Here is a 21,733-nt window from a genome sequence, read left to right on the forward strand (position 1 = left end):
CCCAATCTCTGATATTGAGACCTTCTATTCTCTAGTTACCATGTACAACACAGCTATTTCTTTTATCATTAAATTTATTGGAGCTAGCTCAGATAGTATACAACACGCTTCAAAAGAAACAGTTCTATATCCTTTAATAATGCGTAAGGCAATATTCCTTTGGACTCTATGCAATTTGGAAGTCTGTTTTTTTTTCAAAAGCTGCTATCCACTCACAATTATTTGTTATTGGCACGATTTAATATATAAATATATAATGTCTTCTGGAAGTCATATGTTTTCCTCGTAGAAACTCATTTAGCTATTTAAAGGACTATAAAATTAAATCGTAATATTAACAAACACGAACGTTTTTAGGCACACTTCAGAGACCCAACCCAGTGACAGTGGCAACTATTGTCAAGATCATTAGGCTGTGCGATGATGAGATGCCTGAATGTGTAATTTTTTTTTTTTTTTTTTTTTAATGATTTAAGGCGCGTCAACATCCAAGGTTATTAGCGCCCGGAGCTTTTTCCAGTGCACTGCCGGCCTCCGGACAGTGTTCTCTCGTTCTGAATGTGTAATGATTGGAAAATTAGTTTTATTCTATTAATAGCACTTTAGCATTAAATTTTCAGTGTCGGTTTCCAAACTGTAAAAAGTGGCACCGCGCCATTAAAGCTTTATTGAAAATATTATACTCTGGCTAATTGTACTTCTTATTTTAAATTCGGGGCGATTTGAACCAACACTTTATTATTCTTTTATTACTATTATTGGGATTATTTCGGGGTTATTAGCAACACTTTATTGATATTATTTAAATTATTATACAATAAGTTACAGTATTCATGTGGACACGGGCTGACCATCGCCAGTTAACACTATACAATGCAACTACTAATTCTAAGAGATTTAGTATGTAGTGTAGTTGTGGTCTGACAAACTGATTTTCAGTGGATCAATTTTCCGATCATTTACATAGGAGAGCATTCCATTCGTGACTAATGTTAGGTCGCTATTGCTTTTTTGCCCTTGACGTTTCAAAGATCGGTACATCTACCTTGTTGTTACAGAAGAACAGATTTCTAGCTGTTAAGTAATCTTCTAATATTTTACCTCTTCTATTTGTAACTCCGTCGAACCAGGTAGTTGATCTACTGTTAGTATCTACCGATAACACTAAGTTATTCCCTTGAATGATACAGTTTATTTTTAAGAGATCAGTTTCTAGAGAATTACCGTACTGAAATAAACGCTTACTAATTTAAATATTACGTTTTTAAAATTAACTTCTATGCAAACAAAATCTTCAACAGAAAATTGTCGCATTAGCAACGCCATCTCGTCATTATTTGTCAGCAATATTGCTGCTCTTTGGCGATGTTCTTCTGCTTCATAAATTCTGTAATAATTAGGAAATCCTGCCACTTTGTTGTTCACTGTGAAAGATTTTTGAATTAAAACGACATCAACTGCCAGACGTGAGATTGCTTCACACAGCTGTGAGATTGATAGTTTAGATCTTTGCAAATTTATTTGAAGGCACTGAAGATAGGTTTTGTTGTTGTTAATCATAAATATTCCTTACTTTGTCATTGTAAATACCTTGTGTGAAAACCTTGGATTTCTCACAGCAACTCACAATTATGCAACTAGCATAGTGCGAGTATGTTTCACCAACTTGTTAGTCCAAGATGTTGTTTTCCGTTTTAAACTCAATTTCTCTAAGCATGATGGCAATTCTAAGAAAATAGAAGGTGATGCAAAATTGCAGACGTTGTTTAGTAAGAGGTGACAAAACAATACCGCTATGATAAGAATGCAGTTCTATTACTGAAATCGGGTGACTAAAGAAAGTTTCAGATTCAATTTAAATTTTCGTTACCCGTAATGCTGTTAGTGTTATACAGAATAATAATGGCAGCTATAGTAAAATATTTCATTAAGACTAATTTTCAATTCCTCTCCAACTCTTGCTCTACATGTATTCAAAATCAAGAAAAAAATTACAATTACAGCAGAAGGCTGCGATTCGCATGGCGGTGCTTGGCAACGAACTTGCTTATTTAAGATATAAAATAAATTGCTTATATCACAGCGCTTAATGCGCGTCTTTTTGTGGAACATGAACAAGTGACACATCCAGAGCTACTTATTTCGGAGTTCTTCGTAGATTCATTCTTCATCTTCACGAGTGAAGTGGGAGAAGAAGAGCGCCAACGCCAAAAAAGGACATTCACATGGCCAACGGTCGCACTTCATTAACACCCAGGGTTTGTTTGTGCTTTCACCCCATAACGGACAATGACACAAACGATCTAGATTATCTGGCACCACAGGAAGCAGAAAAGAGAGAAGTCGAACAGTCAAAGTGACAAAACAAACTTGATTAGAAATGTAGTTAGGACAATTTACTACCCATACATTAATAAAACATTGAGACATTGAAGTTAGGCAATAGTCAATAGTATTTATTTTTTATAATGTATTTTTTATTTATATAATGCTTAAATCTTGGTACATTTGCAAAAAAAATTACAATTTACATTGACTATTGTACTATATTTTCTTCGAACTCAGATAAAATGTATAGAATACTACCCTAGCACACCTTATTGCCCCTCTTGTATTTTTTTTTTTATAACTAATATTACTGTTTTATTATAGACCAGTCAAAATTTCATCATTGCAGTATGGAGCCCTTCTTACTCCGACTAGTGACCGTCTGTTTCTGTTTACAAATATAATTTTTTTTTTTTTTGTAACAACACAGAGCTATCAAGTAGATTTGTATAAATTACACTGTTAATCCCATCCTTTTTTAATTAATATTATTATTTTTAATTAATTTATTAATATTATTAAAATATAAAATTATTTTTTTATTAGACAACCATCAGTTAACGTGCATCTATATTACTTAAATCCATCAAAGATTTAAGCAAAATAACTCCCGTGGGCTTATAAATAAGAAAAATACCGCGAAAAAATCTTTCATTTGCTCTCCTGTAAAAAATTATGGTAAAACTGTGACTCCATGGTACTGATTTATAACTTATTTACACATTATGAAGTGAAAATTATATTAAACATCCACTGAGCAAATTTTAAATCATGCATTAATGGGTATTTACAGATAATGAAGAGTTCTAAAGTTTTGTCAGGCACCACGATAGCTATAAGTGGCGTTCCTTGCAATTACATTACTTCTTGCTAATTATTTACAATTTAGAAAGTAAAGTTCCTGAAACAACTATCAACAAAGCAACTTTCTGAAACTTACCTAATTTTTTTTTGTAATGAAATGTGCTTTTAAATAGACTTTTTTACTAGTTTTATAAACTAGTCTTTTTTTTTTAGTCCTCACCCAAAAAGTAATAATTGTAATGCTTTTATTAAGATTGCACAAACATATTTACAAAATTAAAATCTTTCTAAGCTTCATTAATTATAGTATATATAAGGAGGTAAGATGAAGTATAATTCAATGAAACATTTGTGAAAACATTGAGAAATGACATATTACATACGAATACTTTTCTAAACATTGCTTTATTACAGTGCTTTTATTTTTAGTATCACTGTTTACGTTAATTCAGTCTTAATTATAGTATTTTCATCAATTAATGAATGAAACAAATAAATCATAAATCAAAAACAAACTTCAAAGGCCAATGGTGTTATTGAATACTTCTTAAAAGTAGATTGAAACAATATAATTCATAATAAGCGCAGAAATTAATGTAGTATTCCTAGATTTAAAAACACGTAAATTATACACCAATATTGCAAACGACATGAACATAAAGTGTGAAAGAAAAACAAATTCTAAAATTTGTAGCCTTAAATCTAAATATACTTAGGATAAAAGCAATATAAGGAAATGAAAATTATGTACAAATTTCTATATTAATTCATATAAATTGAATAGAGTTTAAAACACTAACTACAAAGACAATTTTCATGGCAACCATTAAACTAATTCACGATTAAATTTATTTATATATTTACAATGGGAGTACTAATTCACTTTTAAGTATTCTAACATTGAAGATATATTTCATATGTACAATTTTCTTTAGTTAATATCAGAATTTTATTAATGCAATTCTACATGAATTAATGCATTCATAAATTATTGGACAGTTTTTGACTTACAAATAAAATGTTTAATGGGTAAAGTACAAAAAACATGTATTAAATCAAATGAAAGCAAGAATTTTAAGCTAATATACAATTAAAAGGTATAATATTCAATACTTCCTTCCTTTATTTGCACCATTAAGTAATTTCTTTAATAAAGAAAACTCCCTTTCACACAGAATGAAGAATACATATAATCTCCCAAGTAGTTTAACTCATTCACAGCCCTGTACAAACTAAACACCGATTTAAACTGCCAACCTGTTCCATAATGAACATTGCTCACTAAATTTTTTAAAATGCATTATAACAAAATATGTTTTCCCTTCAAAAATGTCTACTTCTAATGTTTTCTAACGGTAAGCACTTTCTTCTTCTGTTTGTATAATTTTCACTATTTCATCTCCACAAATGGGCTTTGTTATATTTTCCTGCAAATCTATACTGACCCTGCCGCCGTTTACAGCTATCTTAAGGGTATCATTGTTTCCATTACTCTCTTTTTCGGTATTGAAATCTAACTCTGGACGTTTTACCTCTACTACTGCTTCCACTTTGATACTACCAAACTTTTCTATTTCTGTCAATGTTTCTTCCAATACCTCTTCCTTTGGAGTGTTTGTAACAGTGGTGTCCATAGTCCCACCCTCAATTTCTGTAACTTTACGTTCGATAATAACTTCTTCTTCTTCTTCTTTGCTCTCCTTAGCAGATGGTTTTTCACTATTGGTTACAGTTAAGTGAGTTTTACCTTCTTTATTGTTAAATTCTTCCATATCTTTTCTATTCAAATCTACTTCTTGATAAACTTTTAATGTATCAATATTTAATTTATCACTAGCTTCTGACGTTAAAATAAAATCTTTAGTATAGTTTTCATTATCCAATATTTTATAAACTGCTTTTCTGAAGTGGACAAATTCTTTAATTGCTGCCATGAAGGCATCGTTGAAGATTTTCAAAATGACGGGAGGTATTGGTTTCAGATTTCCCAATTCGGCTAGCTGTTTAAAATATTCTTCGTTACGTTGCGCATTCATTTTGTGAAAATCTTTTTTTCGTTGACCCTCCTTCGCTCGCTTAGCCCTATCTTCTTCCATTTCTGCTAGCATAGTTTCTTTGGAAGGGAGGGATATATCAGCATTAAGGATTTTCATAAATGTTCTTACCTACAATTAAAAAAAAAAAAAAGAGTACTAATTTCATGACATGTAGCATAAATTGCATAGTAAAAATAAAAACAATCTAAGAAAATCTGGTTATTATAAGAAAGAAACCTCTTGCTAATCTTTGTTAATTTAGTAGACATTTGTATCTAGTTTTGAGTATATTAATTTTTATTTTCTCATAAAATAATTCTAAGATTTCGTCTCGAATGGTATTCGTTGGTACAAATATCAATAACCAATACCATACCATAGCGGTAAATCTGTCCAGAAAAGCGTACGGTTGAAATCAACCAAACTTTAATATTTTTTTTTTCTTTTTTTGAATATAAAGAAACGCAAGTGTTGCCAAGAAGTTCTAAATAGCCTTCACATCTCCTAATTACAATACACCCCTCCAGAAAAGATTCTGTCAGCTTCGACAGAAGTAAGTTGTCTGGAATAAGTAAGTCTTGGGACTTTTAGTTACCGCAAAAACTAAACATAAATTACTGATTTTTTTGAAAGGAACAGCTAAATGATTATTTTCACTGAGGATAATGGGTTTTCTCGGCAAAGGCTGGAAAAAGTCTGCTGAAGAAAATCTTTATTTCTCAATGTATTGGGTTCACTGATGATTTTCATCAGTAGCTCCTTCACAGACAGGGTGAATCCAATTAATTGAAGCTTTTGTATTTATTATTGACCAAAGAGCACTAAAACTTTTGCTTTGCTGATTTGAAAAAGAAAATTAGATAAAGTTTCACCTGAAAATCCAGCATGTACTGATGAGGACACTTCCTCGGAATACCCACAAGGCACATGGTAGGATGTTCGATATTAATAAAATGCCTGTAGAGAGGTGTCACGTACTGATCCACAATTAATCCACATTCTGGAGTTAAGAATGGATAATGATAAGTGTATCCTGTAAAAAAAAAATTATGTACCTCACTAATTGCGAGTAATTGCACATTAGATTCTTTTAATCATTGTATTTATAATTTGTCCCAGCAACCTTGTTCTTCCCTAACAAGGAACGCAGTATTTTCTACAGTCCCTTACCTAATTAACTTATTTATTTATTTATTTTCTAATTAATATCAGAAAAATAAGCTTCCAAACCTGTGCAATGAATAATAACATCCACTTCTTCTTCGGAACCATCGCTAAATGTAACAGTTTTTTCTTGCATAAGAGTTGCAACCGGTTTAAGTTTAATCTCGCTTGGTAAAAAAATCCCTTGCAAGCTGGTCAAGTTATGACTGATTATTACCTAAAAATTAAAATATTTGTTGTAATTAGGAAATTGAATGCAAAAAAAGAGAAGAATTTTCCTTTTATTGCAGAACCTTTTTTGAATCTTTGGTGGAAAAAAGTTTTTTGTTCATGAGTATTGCGTTGTCTTTTGATTAATTTTTCCATTAAATGAACAAACATGGAATGCTGGAATTCCATTTTGACTTTTTATTTTATTTTCTTTCTGAGTAAGTTTGATGAGAAATACAAAAGGATAATACTGATATTATGGTCAATCGTACTTACCGAATAAAATAATTTTTGAATATTCATTAATTAACAAAATTAATAATGAAGATAGTAATTTAATTGTGGGCTGTGAAATGAACGAAGCAAATTGTTGTCTGATTTATTATTTACTTTATAAGGTTTGGATTTGTTTATTTTCACGTAAAAGAATTTTTTTTTGTGTGATTTGAAATAATGAATAATTGTGCTTGCAAACATGTTGTATTTTTATGTGTATGCTGCAAACAAACTAATAGAAATAGATCTGACTTTTGATAAAAAATGTTTGAGAAAAATTGATCTTATCTGAACTTAGTTCACACATTTAAAACAGAATATTTGGTTATCAAAGAATCGTCACAGGTAAACGGTTGATTGAAGGAATACTCAGAAAATGTATGCAGTGAATAAAAAATGTATGACTTTTTCGAAGGAAGAACTACTATGATTACAGAAATAGGTTCTAGAACAGGGACCGAGCTCCTGCGAATCGAGTGTACATTTTGTTATTATTATTATAAATAAAACAAAAAGAAAAGGGTCCAGTTAAGATAAAATAAATATATAGAAAATAATGCCTGAATTGTACATCTCATCAAATTTGCCCTAAGGAAACAGCTATGTAGAGTAGAAAATAATGAACGCTTACAAATGGTGAGACAATTAAATTGAGACATTGAAGATTTTACTACCAAAAATGGCAATTTGACCACAGTATTTTAGCTAATCATTCTACTAAAAATGATTATTATTAAAAATGATAATTATTTCTTAGCACAATGGTTAAGCCTTCTAAAAGTTATTAATAAAAATTTGTAAAAGATCATACGAAATAGAGAAAGATCTCGAAATGTACATAAAAAGGCGAAACCACTACATAACTAATATGATGTTTCTGTTTCATATTATAGTTCATTTTTAAATTATTTTATTATTTCTTGGTTTCTGAGATAACGCAAAAATTAGTTTCTAAGTTATAGAAACATTTAAATCGATAAAATATTTTTTGGATAAAAAAAGGCAGCATCATAATTATTACAGTATAAGAAATTTATTAATTCTGTTACAAATTAATAAAGGAAAAAAGTATTATTTCTCTTTACTTCCATTATTATTAATGCTCAGGTAACTTGTTCATAGTAACATGTTGATTAGGGCATCATTTGTTATTCTACGAGTATTATTTGTTTTATATATAGTTTTTAATACAAGAAGGTTGAATAAAAGAGTTGCTTTACTCTTGAGCATATTGTGATTTTCTTTACCATTATTTTTATCTATGATCAACCTAATATTCGATGCTATTGTTTTATTTTTCTGTGATTTCTCACATTTCTTACTTCTCTAACACAGGGGAGAAATGATTTTAAGGTTCTAACAAGTGATATAATGATGTCATGAGCTAGCTTGATCCCTTGATACAATGAGGCTTTATTACTTTCCGTACTTAATTAAAACTATTTCAAATAAATTATTGATGCTTAAAGATTATCTTTTCTTTTAATTTGTGCCTTGTTCATGGGTAATTGGATCAAAACAAATAAGATATTGATATTTGTAGAAAATGTCATTGCAAAGTATTGCCAAGAGACAAATGAAGAAAATAATATTTCTGTTACAATCAGAAGCAACAAAAGAAAAGTAATACTTAAATAATAAATAATTATTTCTTAGCTCATTACCTGTTTTGCTACGGGCATTAAACAGAAACATATGTCAATTCCAGATGGCCCAAGTCCTATAAGCAATACCCTTTTACCTTCGAATGCACTAGCTTTACGATATTCTTTTGAATGGAGCTGACGACCTGAGAATCTTGCAAGTCCCTCCACTTGTGGGTAAACAGGTATAATATTCGGCCTGTAAAGCGCGACTTTTTAGAACACAACAAATGATTTGAATCTTAAAAATAGAAATATTTGTATAATATCGTGCTATTATGAGAATTTAATAAGAAAACTAGTTAATAAGCAAATGTAGATAAACTCGAATTAAAGAGACCTGGCAATATAATATATCTCTAGGTGAATGGACATTTAAATGCATATGAAGCTTTTCACAGTGTAAAAAATATTGCGTAATTTACCCAGAACAGACTATGACAGCATCAAACATGGAGACATGTTCCACTTTAGTTGTAAGTTCCATTGCTGAGACGCTCCAACTATTACCTACAGGCGCCACTCTTGTTACGTGGTGATGGAGCTAAAACAATATTTGTTATATTAAATATTCCAAATGCGCTTCGTGTAGAACATAATATCAAACTAGTTTTCAGAAAGTGGATAATCAGGGTGAGAAAATTGCAGTTAGCAAGAGCCAGGTTAATAATGACTATGAACATTTGAATAATTTTAATCACTTAGATAATTGTAGAAACCTAATTAATTTATTTTAACTTCTGTTAAGTCATTAAGTTGAATAAGCAAAACTGTTTCACCAAAATTAATATTTAAATACAAAAAAAAATAATCCAAATGAAATTCTTTTTCTTAATTTGATTTGAAATAATTAAATAATAAAAACCTTTATGTAATTATGTAAATTGAAATAATCGGCATAATCCACCAGATACTGAAGTACTCTAGATGATGGTAAATAAGATCGTTCTTCATCTTGGTATTCAAAATCTGGATAGGTCATCGTTTCCTTGGGTAGATTGGTCCTGTAACAAGAAATAGGCATTAATGTAATGCATTTATCTGTCTTTTATTAATAAAATGACTGAATGATAGTTTTAGAGTAATGTAATAGAATAATTTACTTTTAAACTTAAATTTTTGTATGTTATTAATTACATTTAGGTAAATATTATTTATATTTCATTTAGTTAACTTATCTTTGTTGTTAGCAACTACCTTTTTTTTACATTTCGTTTAATTGACAATTTTTGACTAAAACTCAACTGAAAATGAACTTTTCTTTATTCTTTTTATGTTTTGTTCACTAAACGACCGACTTATTTATTTATCATCCAGCAAACAAATTACATTACAAATGAACAGAAATAAGGAAGTACAGAAATCAAGTCATAATTAACATATAAACAATTTTGGTAAGCAAGAAACTAGGTTAACAGATTTGCTTATTTGATTATTATGAAATAAACCTTGTGATATGAATTAATTTCACTACATTTAGCAGAAGTTTCTCCTATTTTTTTTCTTTTTTTGTCAACAGCTTAAGTTCTTATCTAAATACATATATTATGTTAAGAAATACATCTCTGCAAGTTTTTTTCAAATTCTTCATTTATTTAATTGGAACTTTATTTTAAATGAATCAGTTGTAATAGTACACAGCTGAGTTTTAACTTCTTTCTAGCAGTGACCTTACAAATATCCTTTTTCCAAAAAATTCATCTTTAACTACGAAGTGTACACAGTCTATTTTTTCTCGTAGGGATCCACGTTAACGAGAATTTCACCCGAAAGTGTCCACAAGCATTTTCAATTACTTTTAAATATCCACCGCCTCTAATTCTTTCAATCAAAAATACTCCATTGGATAAATACTCTTTTGTATCTATCCAACATGTCTATTCCACTTTAATCTTCAGATAGCATTTATCAATGGCCTAATCCGATCGCGTTATCGCGAATACCCCTCCATTTTCGCATATCACTATAATTTTTTTTATCAACTAACACACTTCAGCATTCATTCCAGACAATCCATTTCGACGACTGAGGCGTCAGTGGCCATGCGATCTCTTTTAAAGATCGAGATCGAACAGTGAAGTGTTTGGATAGTGCTCACCAAAATAGAGTCGAAGTCACATCTGGGTGATTCTTCTTTCAAAGTCAATTTACTTTTTTGCTTGAGCAGCACATGTAAATTCAAATTAATTCAGAGTTGAAATTATTTATTCAGAATCTGCCCAATAGAATTTGTTGTAACCGATTAATTTCCTATTTGTCACCATAATTTTCTTATTGCAACTTACACAAATTTGCGTCCTTAATCTTTGCTCCTAAGGACGGATGAAATTTTTTTGGGCATACAGTGAACTTAAATATAAAAAATATAATAAACTCTAACCATAAATCGTAGTAAAGCGTTGAATGAACAGGTAAGCCAAATCTATCCTTTCCGGTGACATCGGAATATAGCCAAGTGCCTCCTAAATCTCCAGCTTGTTCATAAAGACAGCCAGTGAAACCGGAACCTGGAGCGAAAAAATGTCTCGCAGCACACAAGCCTGCTGGTCCAGCTCCAATAATTGCCACTTTGCGTATTTTGTTGCAAGAACCACTAGTAAAAGAGCAGCCTTCAGATGTGAGCTTTGCAGTATCCTCTCTGAAACAAATTAATTTTTTTCTTTCAGCAAGGTACAGTCTGTTAAGGTTTTTTTTTAACTGAAAATGTGGTTAGTGTAGAGAGAGACGGAAACGTAGGGCCTCTTCAATGGGCTGATGGATCAGCGACTAATAGTGGATGAACATCCGAAACGGTCAGGATAAAATAAACATGCGTGCCACAACGGATATCAAAAATCAAAAATGTATTTTTAATTCTGTATCTTGGATTTAATACTCCCTAACTTTAGAAAAAACAGAAATAGTCTTCATTATTTCTTTATTTTGTAAATTGGCAGCTGTGAGCTATCCCTCTTCGGATCTGACGTTGAGTTAAAAATTAATATTGTACATTATCAAATTAATTATGAATATTTATATTGATTAGTATCTATAAGACATTATTAACTTATTTAGAAGTTTAAACCTTTTTAAATTTTACGATATTGTGGTTAAAATGGTTTAAAATACTGTTCTTTTTTTTCTTTTTTTTATTGCATGTATTGTTGATTCTAATCAGCAGAATAATTAATAATTAATTTGCTAAAGAAAAACAAGATTTTTTAACATAAAAATCAATTCTGAAGAGAGCTAGCTACAGCCAAAACGTTACCATTTTACTCTTTTTTAAAAAAGGGTGGTTAATTGGCCAGTTTTTCCTAAATTTAGAAAGCATTAAATATAAAATGAAAAAATTTAAAATAGACTAAATAACAAAAATTACAGTATGTTCCTTGAATGCTGAGCATAAGTAAAAACAGAAATCTAAGAGAAACATTAAAACAAAAGTATAGTGAGATTCACTTTAGAAGTAGATCATTAAAAATTAAGACATTGACAATTTCTTTGCAATAGGAAATTAAACTAGTTGCTAATTTTGTTTTACCTTTTTAACTACCGAATATTTTAAAATTTCTTATTTTCAAAAACTACCCCCAGAACTTATTATAATTAAGCAATTGTTTTGATTCCCTTTTATATCTTGTGATAAAAACGGGCACAAATAGTTCCAAATTAGGAATCGGCGCCAAACACCAAAGGTAACAAGAATTCCAAATTTTATAATGTTAATCACGTCGAACCTTCGTAGTTCGAACGTCAAGGCGTTTCTAGAATGCGTCAGTAGAACTTCTGTTTTGTATGGTAACATTAAATACACTTGTAGACAAGTTCTCTCACTCTTCATTTAAATCAGCATCTCTCCTTTGTCTTAAAAAAAATGCAATAATTAATGGTGAACAATACTTGTATAATTATACAAAGTATAACATGAACTAACAAGTATCTTTTCTCAATAGCTTGCGAAAAGAACAGAATATACAAGAAAATAAATAATAAAAATAAATTTAAATGCCAATTTTTTTCTGACGTGTTTTACATCCAACTACTAAATTAGGTGTCTTGGACGAAAGTTTCTAGCAAACAATATTAACAATTAAATAAAATCCTAGACCGAGAATCGAACCCAGTACCACAAAATGCACCTCAGCTTTGCGGGTTTCGCCTCTAACCGCTCGGCTTTCTTGAATAAAGTAATAATTTCTCTTTATTGACAATAAATTTACAATTTACCCACCAGAATAACGTTTTTAAAAAAATTTTCTTGTAAGATATTTCTTTGTTATTGCATTTGAAGAGGTACGTTGTCTTTTCATTGAGAATACCCTTTCAAAAGGAATAAAATGTTTTAGAATACTTGGGGAGTTTGTGTGCTATTAAAATAACTCAGAACAAAATTGCATAAAGTTCATAATTGATTTTTCCTGGCGAACCAACTAGTTAGTTTGCGTCAAAATTCATGATAAGAACTTCATAAGTATTTTCTGAGATTTATTAATTAATTAATTTATTTTTTTGAGTTTTTTCTTTAAGCCTCTTTAAAGAAAATTCTTATCAAATTTTCTGAATTGAATTTCCCCAATAAATACAAGTTATAAAATCCCCTTAATAAAAATAAATAAATAAAAGAAATGAAAAAGATTTAAGTTATTGTTAGCTGAATAATGCTAGAGTGGGAAATAGCTGACAGTTGAAAATTGATTTTTCGTATCAAGCAACCACAGAGAGCCACTTTGCTTATTCTAGTTTTCAGTTTTTGGGAATCGCTTTGATCACAGCTATGACGATTTTCTGTGAACGTGAAATGACGTTCATTACACCATGTGGATTTTTGTTTATATTAATTATAGTCTTTTGATAAACTTAGTATCTTAATTAATCGTTAGCCATAATTTAAACAGAATTAAAAAACTAAATGCATTTCATATTCATTTAAGTTACTAAGTACTGATAAAACTAGGTTCCTTATTACAACTGAACGTCAGGCTGAAGATTGTTATGTCAGGAATCCCCGCTTTACGCAACAATTAAAATGCAAAGTGCAGTAAGTTTTTATATTCACTAAGTCTAATCTTCTCTTAGGTAAGGATGTGGCATTACTTGAACTCAGGTATATTGCAAAACAAATCAATAAACAGTTACCATTTTGCTAATATTTTTATTAAAAGCGCGACAATGTATTCAGTTGAAACCTGGTCATGAAATCTTTTTACGGTGTTGTTGGTCCATCTCTTTACAAAGAGAAACACTATCCACCACTTTGCAATGAGTTGAAGGAGATTAGACAGCTAGACTTAGCGCGTTATTTCCAGTACGTTTCTGCGATTTCTAGATAAAAACCTCTTTGCCTTGGTGGCTTCGCCGTTGGGTCAAGGTCAATGGATGGCATTATCTTGGGAAATGCCCACTTGTACCTGCTTTGTACAGTGTAGATGGTGTTCGGAGAGTATTGAGTGTAGGTATCAGTAATACAGAGAGACAATTTTATAAACCAGATCCTGACGGTTTTGAGAAGCTATTGTAACAAGACTGATGGTTTCAAGATAAACCATGGCGAGAAATAAATGTGGGTGGTCGAGATTTTCTATTGGGTAAGATAGAGGCCCGCACTCTCGTGGTCTGGTCATACACAAGGGGCAACTATCTTGAATAATAACAATAAATTCTTTTACATCGATAAGTTAATGAATTATGGAATTACCGAATGAAGTGTTTATTACTAATAATATAATTAAACTTATTGAAGTGCGATGCGATGGATATAAATTAATGCCTGCGATAATAGTTGTCGAGATATGAGATAAAGTCAATGGAGGGAGATATATTTTACATGAAAATGTTAATAAAAAATTTTCTGTGCAAAATACAATACTTATAATTTGAGTACTTGAGCAAACGTCTAAATATTTAAGGTGTCTAGTATTATAAGGAAAATTCAGTGCGAAATTCTAACAAGACAGGCGCCAGATTAGCTGAACGTTTAGAACTGAACAAAATTTAAGATGTACAGGAATCGATTAGCTCGATATTTCACTTAATCTTAAAAGAAAATTATGCTAAGTATTTTAGTTGTACAATATTGGCTCCGTCCTCGACATTTGTCCGAAAGTTGGATGTAAAGCCAGCCAGCAAAAACGAACTTCATTTAACTTATATGACCCGATTGTACTACAGTTAATATAATTACTTGTAATTTACAATTTCTATTAAAAATAGCAGACGAGCGAGTTACATTAAATTACATAATCACATTTAGGTATTTTTCTTTTAAACTTCAAATTTAAACTATACATTTAACTGCTTTTTGTATGATAAGTTAGTAAAATCAGTTTAAATATTCTGGATGTGTGTAAAACAACCTGAAATCTGAAAAAAAAACTTTCAGAAAATATGCTAAATTTCTTCAAATGCTTTAAATTTCTGGTGTTGGATACTCGAAAATGTTGAGGATCATCGAGTGGTAGTAACTGCTGCTAATATGACCTAGTCGGGTCTAAATAGAACAGGAGTTCAAGAGTTTTTACTATAGTTTTAGCCTTAAGTAAAATTGGTCAAGTTTATAGCAAACAGGTTAGTGTTAACAACAGAAATAAGAAGACTGTAAAATCGTTTTTTGATTCTTCATTGTTCCTGAAGCTACAGTTGGCATATCTCTCGACACACATTTTTGGCAAGCTTCTTCAATGCCAAACACACAATCCTATAATGAGCTCACTAAGTTGCTAGCTTGACCAACAAATACCTGTAATTGTACCTCAAATTAATATTTCTTTTATTAATAATTTCCTATAAATAACTAGACCAAAGTTGAAAGTGGGCCACATTTTGTTGAGAACTTATGAGCAATTCTAAATATGTTTTTCAAAAAAAAAATATATCTCGCTTTTAAAAAAGAGAATTGTAGATATATGGGTACCCAGAGATATAGTTTCCCTTGAACGTACACCGGTTTAGTTAGTTTCGGTGACATTCGAGAGGGCGGGCTTATAGTCTATTATTTTTACATGTCACTCACGTAACAAATAATGTTATGTAACTATTACACTGAATATTAGTTTTTTTTTTCTCAATTATTAGTTAATCTTGAAATAACAGTGAACAATAATAGTACTCTTAAATTGCTTATTATTAAAAATAAAAAAAAGAATCATTTCTAAAATTGAAACACCAAATTAAATAAAACTCTTCATTTCCCAGCTAATCTAGTTTCTGTTAGATGCTGTCTGTTAAATTTGTCTTTTTAAGAATGACAGAGCCATGAACAATGTAATGTTTTGCGATACTTTTGACTTAACATAACAAAAATAAAAGCTTTAAAAAGTTGGTAATCTTTCAAAAACAATTATGTGCAAGAAAACAGCCGGCTTTGTAGTCACTCACCGCAATTTTTCCAGTTTTTATCAAAAATGGATTTATTTACTAAATATTTAGCCATCCATGGTGGAGATATACTGATAGGATATTATGGAGATATACTCGTATCTTAACTTATCTGTCCACAAAACTATACTAGAAAAAATGAAAATTAAATATATGTAATTTTCCTGTACGCGAATGTAGTTTACAGTTACACTTTTCAAGAAATTGGAGCAAACTGAAATGCTCTACCTTCGTAAAATGTCGCATTTTTTGGTAATAAATTTTGCATTCTTAAGTAGCTGTACTGCTTGAATATAGTAGAGAGTATTTTAAAATAGAATTTTTGACGGGAATCTCCATAGAGATTGTTTGGGAGAAAATTTCAAGTTGAAGGTAGACAATTTGTAAACGGCGTTTAGAGAATTCTTTCGACGATTTGGAAACTTCAGATCAGTAGATTCATTTTCTTTGTTTTAATGTAACTCATAACCGTACTTCTATATGGATTACTGAATGCATCAGGATTTCAAGAAAACACTGGCTTGCGACCAATCCCCTTCAATCAGTAAAAGGCTAGATCAAGATGTAAAATATCTTAATAAAACATGTAAACTCATCTTAAAGTTCAATTTCCTAAATGGTAATTCTTACTATTTTGATTTGACATTCAAATTCATGAACTTCATTGTAATACGAGAGGAGAAGGTGGTAATCTGGGACGGGGTTGGAATTTGGGACACATTTGTTTTTGTGAAATCAGTAGTGGCTATCTGTAAGTTTTTGGTGCCTTACTACTCTTTGGGGTAGGCTTTGTCTGCTGCAGAAGGCAGCGCGTCAATCGAGTAGCAGCTTTGTCCAAGAGAGGACCGTGCGGATTTTGTCAGTGCTAAAAAGTTTTCTTAAGGTTGATTTTCCTCTGCTTTTGGTTAATACAGAGGAAAGTTAGAATAATCTCCCTTAGCCATTAAAAATGTAGAAAGTAGAGTTTTAATTGCCAGTATTATGGATTTCAAATATGAATGTATATTGGGGAAAAAAATGAGGTTATATTGTACGCGGTGTATGGTGCTATTATGGGACAGCGTTGTCCCATATAACAACCTCGTTAATCGTCTGCCGAACAAGTGTGAAAAGTGGCACTGAGGACGAAACTAGTGTCTTATAAATATTTTTGTACTACAGGGTACTATAAAGGGCCTAAAAAGATATGCCTACAACAAAATTAGGACCATCGCCGAAAGGCAAATGTAAAAATGGGGATAAAAAGGACATGGTTGATGCTATTAAAAGTGTAAGGGAGATAAAACTTGATATTCGAGAAGCTGCACTTCACTTCAGGGTCCCAAAGTCAAAATTGCATCGCCTATTATCAAAATAAACAGATTCTGATGTTTCAGTTTCATCAGGTGAATCGGATTTGTCCACTCCACCCCAAAATTCGTCACTCAAAGCCCGGAGAAATGTGAATTGAGTGCATCGTTTGTTGTCGTTGGGCTCATATGGAATGCACTGCGTGTGAAAAGGAGTCATTTGTTTGTGATTTTTGTGTCCAGTCCACCTATCATGTCATGACATTTCTCTAAGAAAACTGATTACACCCTAATTTGTATCCTTAATGTACGATAATTGTGTAAAATATAGTTTTGTGGCATATATTTAAGGCTTATTTTTACAATTCATGGTGAAACGAGAACATTAAATATAATTATTATGTGTGTCCCATATTTCGACCACACTATCTGAAAACCCAATATGGCACCACGACAGACTTTTTCAGTGTAACTCCAGACTCCTTGCTGTAATCCATTCAGGACTCCAAATTTACAAAGACAAATAATGTATGTCCATGATTTTACTTCAGAGTAGATTTTAAATTCAGTAGTGTTCAAAATATGCAAGGTAAAAAAAGACTGTCCCATATTACCACCTTCTCATCTATTATGTTCACATTTTAAGGAGTAAGTCACATTAATAAATGAAAGTTTTTTAGACCAAGTTCACTCTGTTTGAGATACGACAAGAAAATGGCTTCTTTTGCCCAAATTGACGGTAAGGCCACTTTTTAAAATATTAGCCTATTGAGAGGGACGTAATTAGCGCACTACAATCCCAAGCGGAGATCGCGAACTTGCCCTTGGCCCTTATATTTTCTTTTCACAGAAGCTTCTTACATCTTACTGCCCGGACAGTGTTTTTTTGTGAAGAGTACACTGCTCTGAGATATGGAAAATATTATCTAAACTATCATAATATTAGAAATAAAACTGACACTAAAACATATTGATGTAGCTTGTGGCATGAATGTCCCTTCAATCAGTACTACTGACCGTCTTCACAAGTAGAAGAACTTGTACGGTTACATAAATAATGTTTTTATAGCTTTTAATTCAGGCAATAATTTGCAAGTTGACCGCAATATAGTGAGTGCAAGATTTTTTTTTTTTGAAGTGTTAACCAGTTATCTACATAAAAGTGGTTCAAGGACTCAAAGCCTTACATCATGCAGAGACATTACAGGAATGACAATACCTCCCACGGGTTGCTTACCGTGTTATCATAAAAGTAGCCAATAAAACTCATTCTAAATAAATACGAGTAAAAATGTGGAATATACTCTAATTTTGTGCACTTCAATAGATTTATTTAAAAAAAATTTAAATGGATAAATTCAAAGAAGAGATCATTCATTTAAGTCGTCATTATTGTTATTATTACACTCAAAGTCATAAAATACTTTAATAAATACTTCATCATTAGATGTAATATCTATCGATCAATGATTTTTGCAATAAATGTATTGGAATGAATTAGGTCATGCTGAATCGTGCTGGGGTCATGCTACAAAATTTATTGTTTCCACGTGAAGGTCAAAAAGTTTTTTATTTTTTTCTTGATTATCGCAACCGTTTATATAACGATAGAGTTTGGCATTATTATGCTACAGTAATTCATAAAATGCAACATATTGCATCATGAGAATTGCATTTGCCCTTAGAATGTTAATTAGTTGCACTTATATCCACCAACAAACTATAGATTTCGTACTGCTTCTGCGACAGGAACTATATTTGTCTATTTCACTTGGTACATTGATAGTAATGATAATCTTCATCATAGTTTCGAACCTTATGGTAAAAATAATTTAATTCTTTCAAAGATCATCTGAATATTCTAACAGAATTAATATTCTGTACATGGAAGTTGTGACACTTGTATAGGCAGAGGAACGTAAGAACTATTTAAGTGAAAACAAACGTCGCTTGCTTGCCAACGTGATAATTATGAAAGTGGGAGGCTAACTCATTAACAGCCTGCGAAGACAACTTTGGGCATAGTTCCAAGAGCCGTGGTCAATATTCATTTGTACAACCGTCACCTTTCATGTGCAGCTGTCGTGTACAGTTCATAGACAATCTACCAAAAAGTTCAACAGCAATACCTACGCCTCTTTTATGGAAGTATTGGTGGTGCTTTGCGTCCTTCGTAGACCGATTGTGCCTCCCAATAATGCCGGCTAGATTAGCCCGCTTTAGAACGCCCTTTTTTCAAAATTTCTGAAAAAGCTCAGAAAATGAGAGGATTTTAGAAAGAGTACATCTTCTTTCTAACCAAACAAGAAGCTTCTCTGAATAACAGAATGTGAGGAGGTGAATCGGAGTCTTTTCCATCGCCCCACAATAATATTTGTAAGTGCTGTCGCGTTCCACGGCCAGTTTCTTCAGATGACTGACGAGTAGACAACAGCTTTGAGGAAACCAGTCGGCATGCGCAGTCTATTTTAACTCACACCAAAGCAAGGATCAAATCTCTTTCGTACTTAATAGTCCAGGCAGATCTTCGCCAGCCTCAGTCCAAGAAGGTTACTCCAGAGTATAGCTCTGCTGGCTTCCTCATTCTTTTAGAACTTCTCTTTAAGGATCCTCAGCAAATAATGCGGGCACCAAAATGGGGGAGACACAGCACCCAGTTAGTCTCCTTTTCCATTGTCCTTCACGCCAGCATATTCTACCACACAATATAGAGTAACTTTATTCTCTTTACCAGGTCACTAAGTTAGTTAGGGCATTTCCAAACCATTTGTGAGCTGATAACAAAAGAGATAAAGAGTTTAGGAAGCCTGGTTACCGGAAAGGATTACTATAACCTCGTCTCTTGATTTCCTGTCTTAGTTAAACCGGATGCACCATTCCATTGAGCTAGGATGATGCAGAGGGAATATTTCTCACAGGTTATGGTGAGCGCCCGATCCTTATATCAAACTGTCTTGCTTTAGTCTCTTGGGGGTTCTTGATCTAGCCTTTAACCATACTCTAGTGTTTACATTAATAATAGAAAGGTTTGATTAGAAAATAAGGCAAAGGAACTTCAACGGAGATCGGCAGTGCTCTGAAAAATGGCCGGGTGATCTAATTAATTAAATTTAAAATAAAAAAGATTCTCAAATAGCACTTCTTAATATTGATTCAATTTTACACAATATTAATTTCAAGGCATATCTTACTGTTTTTTTAATTATTACTTCAAATCTGAATATTAAAACAAACAAAAAGTAAAATTAAATTCAATTAAAACAATACCAATGCAAAATAAAATTGAAATTTAATTAATAAAGAAGTCATTTATACTTCTAAGAATACAAAGTAGCAGCCTAATAAATGACCTAATATATTAATATAACAATAATTTTAAGCTGTTTATAGATAATGAAATTTAATAAAGATGAGTTTGAGCCTTCTAGGAGAGTTTGTTTGATTATGCTGATAACTTGTTTCACAGAATAATTATAATAAATTATTCTATTTAAAGAGAAAGTGTAATGATTTTTAGTTTAAAAAAAAAACTAACTAACTAAAAACTGTGAATTTCTTAGAATTACACTAATTTTTTAAGCCTTGAAATAAATTATTTACAAAGAATATTGTTACTTTTAACCACTTTATTTACCTCCATTGTTTTCCACCAGCAAAATGCATAAAAAACACGCTCATCAAACAGATTAATCAAATAAAATATAAAATCATAATTAAACAACTTTTCCTACTGGCAGAAATGTAGAATAATTTGATTTTCTAAATAGAGTACTGAGCCCCTATTAGTGTAGCTGATCTCAACTCTTCTCAATTGGCCTTCACAACAACCAGCCACCTTGTCTACGGCCGATGTTGCTCAACGGTCCTAGAAATATTATTTTACTGACCATTGCCGGTCAGACATGACCATACCATTTCCATCTCTGGCACTTTATGGAGTAAGCAATAAAAGCTAAAGGGCATTCATTCTCCTATTCCTCCAGCTAAGATCCTACGATATCTTTCATTGTGCTTTTCGCACAAAACCTGTCTAACTTATAGACCGGCTTGCGACCGGCATACACTGTCATATAGATTAGATTAGATTAAATTAGGGTGGCCTCAAGGCCTGCGCCACCGCGACCCCTATGGATCTATTGTGGCTCCCCGGCTTTAGAGCTCACCCTCCAGACCCGTCCGTTTAATCAGACTCTTAATTCTGGAGAGTGGCTCCTGGGTAAAGCTCTCAGGCCTTGGTTTTTCCTCTCCGAGAAGTAACATCCTTAGCCATACGAGCCCCTTCATTGTCATATAAGGTCTCACCAGTATTCTACACAAAAGTTGCCTTCATCTCCACGGCTGACGCTATTTCCTGAAAAGTTGCGAGTGCAAAATTAAAGGGCTGGCAAGACTCGAACCCGGGGATCCTATCGTGGGAGTTCGTGCGCGAAATCACTTCCTGTAAGGGCACTTATTAGCTATTTGTTTCAAAACTCTATTATTGAAAATGAGCCGTTATAACAAATTCATTAAAAAATAAATTAAACAAAAATAATTAAATTATTGAATTAACAAAAGCATTTTTCTAAAATTTTTTACAAAATGGTTTTCTATTTAAGGAACTGAAAATCATTAGAATAAAAGTGGT

At 31.8% G+C, this 21,733-nt stretch overlaps 1 protein-coding gene across 5 annotated transcripts in view; it reads right to left on the reverse strand.

Moving 5' to 3' along the window:
- Window positions 1-2,434: 2,434 nt before the first annotated feature.
- The window catches only part of LOC141449312 (senecionine N-oxygenase-like), a 45,107-nt gene continuing 25,808 nt past the window's right edge, over window positions 2,435-21,733 (reverse strand). For 2 of the 5 annotated variants that reach the window (XM_074118597.1, XM_074118598.1), the window contains 7 exons: window positions 10,842-11,099; window positions 9,327-9,465; window positions 8,887-9,005; window positions 8,483-8,660; window positions 6,399-6,549; window positions 6,041-6,201; window positions 2,435-5,297 (listed from right to left, as the gene is read on the reverse strand). In XM_074118597.1, coding sequence (XP_073974698.1) covers window positions 4,482-5,297; window positions 6,041-6,201; window positions 6,399-6,549; window positions 8,483-8,660; window positions 8,887-9,005; window positions 9,327-9,465; window positions 10,842-11,099 — 1,822 coding nt within the window. In that variant the 3' untranslated portion in view covers window positions 2,435-4,481. Of the gene's footprint in view, window positions 5,298-6,040; window positions 6,202-6,398; window positions 6,550-8,482; window positions 8,661-8,886; window positions 9,006-9,326; window positions 9,466-9,658; window positions 9,808-9,909; window positions 10,065-10,841; window positions 11,100-21,733 lie in introns of those variants that run through there. The other 3 variants (XM_074118599.1, XM_074118600.1, XM_074118601.1) reach the window with 3 other exon arrangements.

Source organism: Rhodnius prolixus, unplaced genomic scaffold (assembly GCF_049639745.1).
Source record: "Rhodnius prolixus isolate KJV_2025 unplaced genomic scaffold, Rpr scaffold_2, whole genome shotgun sequence".
Taxonomy (NCBI): Eukaryota; Metazoa; Arthropoda; class Insecta; order Hemiptera; family Reduviidae; genus Rhodnius; species Rhodnius prolixus.